This window comes from Salvelinus sp. IW2-2015, linkage group LG33 (genome assembly GCF_002910315.2).
Source record: "Salvelinus sp. IW2-2015 linkage group LG33, ASM291031v2, whole genome shotgun sequence".
Classification (NCBI taxonomy): domain Eukaryota; kingdom Metazoa; phylum Chordata; class Actinopteri; order Salmoniformes; family Salmonidae; genus Salvelinus; species Salvelinus sp. IW2-2015.
The window spans coordinates 15,141,426-15,146,261 of NC_036872.1; the positions used below are offsets into that span (position 1 = coordinate 15,141,426).

Here is a 4,836-nt window from a genome sequence, read left to right on the forward strand (position 1 = left end):
TAAGTCAGAGTCAGAATGTCAATTAAACTTTATTATTGAATTTAAAAAATGTATATACACTAGTTTTTCATTTGCTAGTATATATCGTTTTTCCTTAAGGTCTCAGTATTAAAAAGATAATTACCATTTTGCACACAAAAAAACACAAGATAGACATGCCCATTGGGCTAAAAATGGACCAGCCCATCTGGCATTTGCCACAAATTTATTGGCCAAATTGTAATACGTTAGCCATATGTTCCACTATTGCTAGCGAACCTCAGGAACAATCACACGAATGTGACAGAGGAAAGAAAGGTAAAAGATGTAATGGAATGAGGCAATATGTATGGAAACTAACACTAAAGTGACAGTTATAAATGCATGTGGGTATAACTGACGGTGAATACACATTAGGAGTTTTTGTTTGCTGATAAATCCTTTTTTCCCCTTGAGGCCGAATTGTGATGGCTAGTCCACCTCCGGGTGTTTGTGAAACAGGAAGAGAGGAATCAGATTAACATATTTACCAATTCAAATGGTAAATTCAAATATTTTTCCAATTAAAATCACTTAAAAAATAATGATACACTCTGACAAACGGTAATAGTACACACCCATACACACAAATGTCAAATGGAAATTAATGTTAATGTTACTAATTATTCAGTAAATTATTGATAATTGCTGAATAATTGGTTGAAAACTTTACATCCTTTAATATAACGCCACCTTTTTTATACACAAGGGGAGGTCCTTGGGACAAGTTAAAACAGGTTTTTCAAATAAATGACAAACAGAGTTAACCAAAGTGTCAAAACTGAGAATCTAAGCCATTTTTGTCTGATTTACTACCCTAACATATGGAAATGTTTTAAGATAGTAATTACATGGACCATCTAGCTGTTTTATTTTAGGACCCCTGGGGGTATAAGAAACAAATGTATTTATTTGTATTTTTATGAAACATTGAATTTGGCCTTAAYGCTATTAACTCATGGCAACGCACTGAATAACACACAAATACATAGCAAAAAAGATAGGCCAAAAATAAATCAGAAGGAAGTATGGTTTGTAGTGTCTKAAATGCATCAGGTAGGTATTGGAAAKCTCAGGAAAACATCAGGGACRATCATAATGCAATAATTGTCCATTCACTCCCMTTCATTTCATCGCGCAGTCATTTTCTGCTGAGTTGGGATRTGGCTGACCTTACTGTCTAAYGAGTCGTCAAGGCTTGGCTAGAGCAAAACAGACTATTATTYAGATGAAATAGGCCAAGAAACAAACATGACAAAAGAATGTYAAAATCAGATTTGCWTCATCAAAGCAACAGTCCAGATTTCCTTAAAGTGTTGTCAACATTTTGAACTAGCTCCTTCTCATATTCCCACAGCTTTTTGTCCACAAGCAGCTGATCTTTAGTGAGGCTCCCTTGCAGGGGAACTCTGACGTGTACTAGCCGACACACATCAGGTGGTACCCAGAAGGTCTCCCCTAAAGTCTTCAGCACAGAGTGAACAGATGTCTGTACTACATGTCTAGGGTTGACAATCAGTTTGGTAGGGTTGATAACAGCTTCTCTCGAGGGTTCTCTGTAAATATGCTCCAGGATATTGATCCCTGGAATTTCCCTCCATTGTGGCAGTTTGAACTTGCCACTGTCATCGTAATGGTTTTTGGGGAATATGTGGTTCTCGATGACGAAGACTCCTACTCTGGGGTGCTGGTGTTGAAGGTCCTCCAGCAGTAGATGCAAATTGGCATGTTGGTAAGGCATCACGATCTCATCAATGTCATGAAGAAGTACATACTTCGACTGGTACATGTATCTATAGATGCATTCATTCAGAGTGGTCAGCTGCCCATAGTAGTGGAGATCTCCTTTGTGCTCCTCAAACCTCCAGCCTTTGGATGGGTTGAGGAAYTGRTCAATCGRCCATTCTACTATTTCCAGTATACCCTCTTCCCTGTAGTGAACTAACACTGGTTCCAAGTCCTGACCACAGCTGGTGTTATAGATAACCACTCTCTGCACCCCAAGGAGTTTGTACATCTCCATAGTTTGGACAAACTGCAGGACATTGTTATAGCCCCCGAAAAGRTTGGAGATGCACACTGTAAAGTTGTATGRAAATATCTTCTCCTCTCTCAGTTCTTTGTTTTGTATGGACAGGAAGTGCTGGTTTTGGGTGGCTTTGATATCTGAATGTATTGATATAGTGACATGTGTCACATTATACATAGATGGACTCTGGCACAGCACATCTGTGGTCACAAAGGGGAATCCAAAATGGTCGCTGTGCATCTCCACCTGTGCCACTGAGGCAGGAAAGCAGCCATGTCCACCACAGAAAAAACAATGAAGTGGCTGGAGATCATCTCTTCTGATTATACTAATGATGCGGATTGCTCCATCCACTCTGTGGTCTTTGTAGGCAGACACCATTAAATGCTTTGTGTCTTTAATCTGAGTTATTGTTTGATCACTTATGAGAATTTGCCAATGTGTTTTTGCAGGGTATTTGTTTGTATTCAATTTGATATATATGGACCATGTCCAATATAAACATACCACTGCAAAGAATATTAGAAGACCAAACCGAAATTTCAGCATACTGTAGGCTATGTCCATCAAAATCCAGCTCTGTGATTCCAGACCAGACCTATTGGGGGGAGATGTTATTGTTGAGAGCTCAAGTTCTCTTTTTTAAATACAGTAGCTAACCAATGCAACTTTGTCCTTGTTTTTTTATTTGCGGACTCGGATGTGAATATTTTAACACTGCAACATCCACATTAAAATATATATAATTTTCCAAATTAGGCTTTTTTTTGATGGGATGCGCATCAGAATGTTTTCACTCTAGTGCAGCAATAATACGAGCACTTAATTTCCAGATGACGTTAACTATGAGSAAACACCGGTAATTATAATAACAGATTTTAAACATAATAAGGTAGTTAGTTGTGACCTACATATGTTTTTTTATCAGCGTAGCCTAACATAAATTCGAGGAATCAATGTATTTACAATTGTCTTGATCAAATTCATCAAAACAATCAAACATACAAAATGTCCCATTTAATAATAATTGTGCAGGCTACATACCTTATTCATTGATGTTTCTTAGCAGGTGACAAACGCTTTCATATTTCAACGTCTCCACATGGTGGACTCTGAGCTAGTGTATGGTCGTTCTCGGACGAACCGCTCTTTTTCAATGGATCAAGAACCGAATCGCATCTGTGAAAGAGCCGTTCAATTAGCTACCTGATTTGCATAGGCTACTGCTTGAATAATCTTCCTTTTTTGAAGGCGATCTAATAATTATGTCTGGTTAAAATGTATTTGAATACACATATCACGATCTGACATAATGGCAGTCAACTTTTTAGGCTTTACATTCGAGATGTGCTATTTTTCATGGTTTTATTATATTTTTAAGCACTCGTCACCAGTGGAACCAGATGACCAGGGCTGACCGTCGTTATCGCACACACATCATCATTTACAGTACTTTTCCATGTAGCCTACCTTAAATAATCATTAAAATAACTGGTGACAAGAAGTAGGCATACTACTGGCTTGATGCTGAAAAAGCTTATTGTCTCTAATTGGCAGCTGTAGTGTCGTCGGTAGGGAGAAGGGCGGTTAAAGGGGGTGGGATGTGTGAGGAAAACTGCACGTGAACGGCAGGAGCACAGCTGCGCTTGACAAAGCGGCATATCTCTAGCGCCGCGTGAATGAGGAAATGGCCAACAAAGCTGACACACAGCGTGCGACCACTCTGGAGGGACTCCAGCCTCCGAAGTGCTCATTGCATTGCTATCTGGGAGGCTAGGTACTGAACAAAAAGCCATTTGGGCGCCAAATTAACAGCTATTTTAGGGGAATGGAGCCACAATTCCAGCTCATCAAAAAGACTCGGAATGCCCATCACTACTCAGGGCCGGCCCTAGCAACTAAGACATAAGCGACCGTTTTCAATTAACTGTTGAGAGTTAGAAAAGTAGATTCTTATTGCCAGCAGTAATAGTCTTATGACATTGACAGCAGTAAGATTTAAGTTCGATTTCCAAAAAGACAAGGCATGTAGCTTTCAAATGATGCCACTTTATATTATTTTTGTGTGTGCGCTCAGAGTTTAACAGGTTCTTAACCTTATCCCTAACCTTAACCACTAACCTTATGTTAGCCATCTAGCTAATGTTAGAGTTAGCTACCTAGCCCCCTAGCTAACGTTAGCCACAACAAATTGTAATTCGTAACATATCATACGAAATGGATGTTGGACATCGACAAATGAATACATACCATACCAAACGTAACATAGCATACTCATTTGAGTGTCCTGGATTTTCCTTTACTATGTTACATCTACATCTACTGAGTCCAGGTTGTTTTTTCTCTTGTTTTGTCAGTCACTGGCAGTTACTCAATTAGCCTATGTCAGCTAACATTTCTTAGATTGGTAAATTAGTCTAACCAGTTATCTAAACTCACAGTAAACATGGTCCACTAACCGACCGGGGCTCGCAGGGCATGTGCCCAGGGGCCCTGGCCTCCATGGGGCCTCTATTGATGTTAGTCACTCTCACTCAGATATCATATTAACATGGCATGTCATGGTCAAATGTGTCGAATTGCAGGATTTTTTTCTCTCTCAGCTGTCAAGAGGGTGGCCACAATTTGTATTTATTTTTTAGCTTAGGGCCCCCAAAAGGCTATGGCTGGGTCTGGGTGAACTAACCTGTTTATGGTATGGAATGATATGTTCTATCTATGGTATTGAACTCACTGCATGATAACTTAAGCAGAGATAATACACAGCTGATACACTCATTAAATCCCTC

At 39.4% G+C, this 4,836-nt stretch overlaps 1 protein-coding gene across 1 annotated transcript; it reads right to left on the reverse strand.

Moving 5' to 3' along the window:
* Nucleotides 1-80: 80 nt before the first annotated feature.
* Nucleotides 81-3,345, reverse strand: LOC111958063 (uncharacterized). Its single transcript, XM_023979246.2, has 2 exons — nucleotides 3,092-3,345; nucleotides 81-2,645 (listed from the first exon to the last, which is right to left on the reverse strand). The coding sequence occupies exon 2, from the start codon at nucleotides 2,612-2,614 to the stop codon at nucleotides 1,304-1,306; it is 1,311 nt and encodes a 436-aa protein (XP_023835014.1). The 5' UTR covers nucleotides 2,615-2,645; nucleotides 3,092-3,345; the 3' UTR covers nucleotides 81-1,303.
* Nucleotides 3,346-4,836: the final 1,491 nt, after the last annotated feature.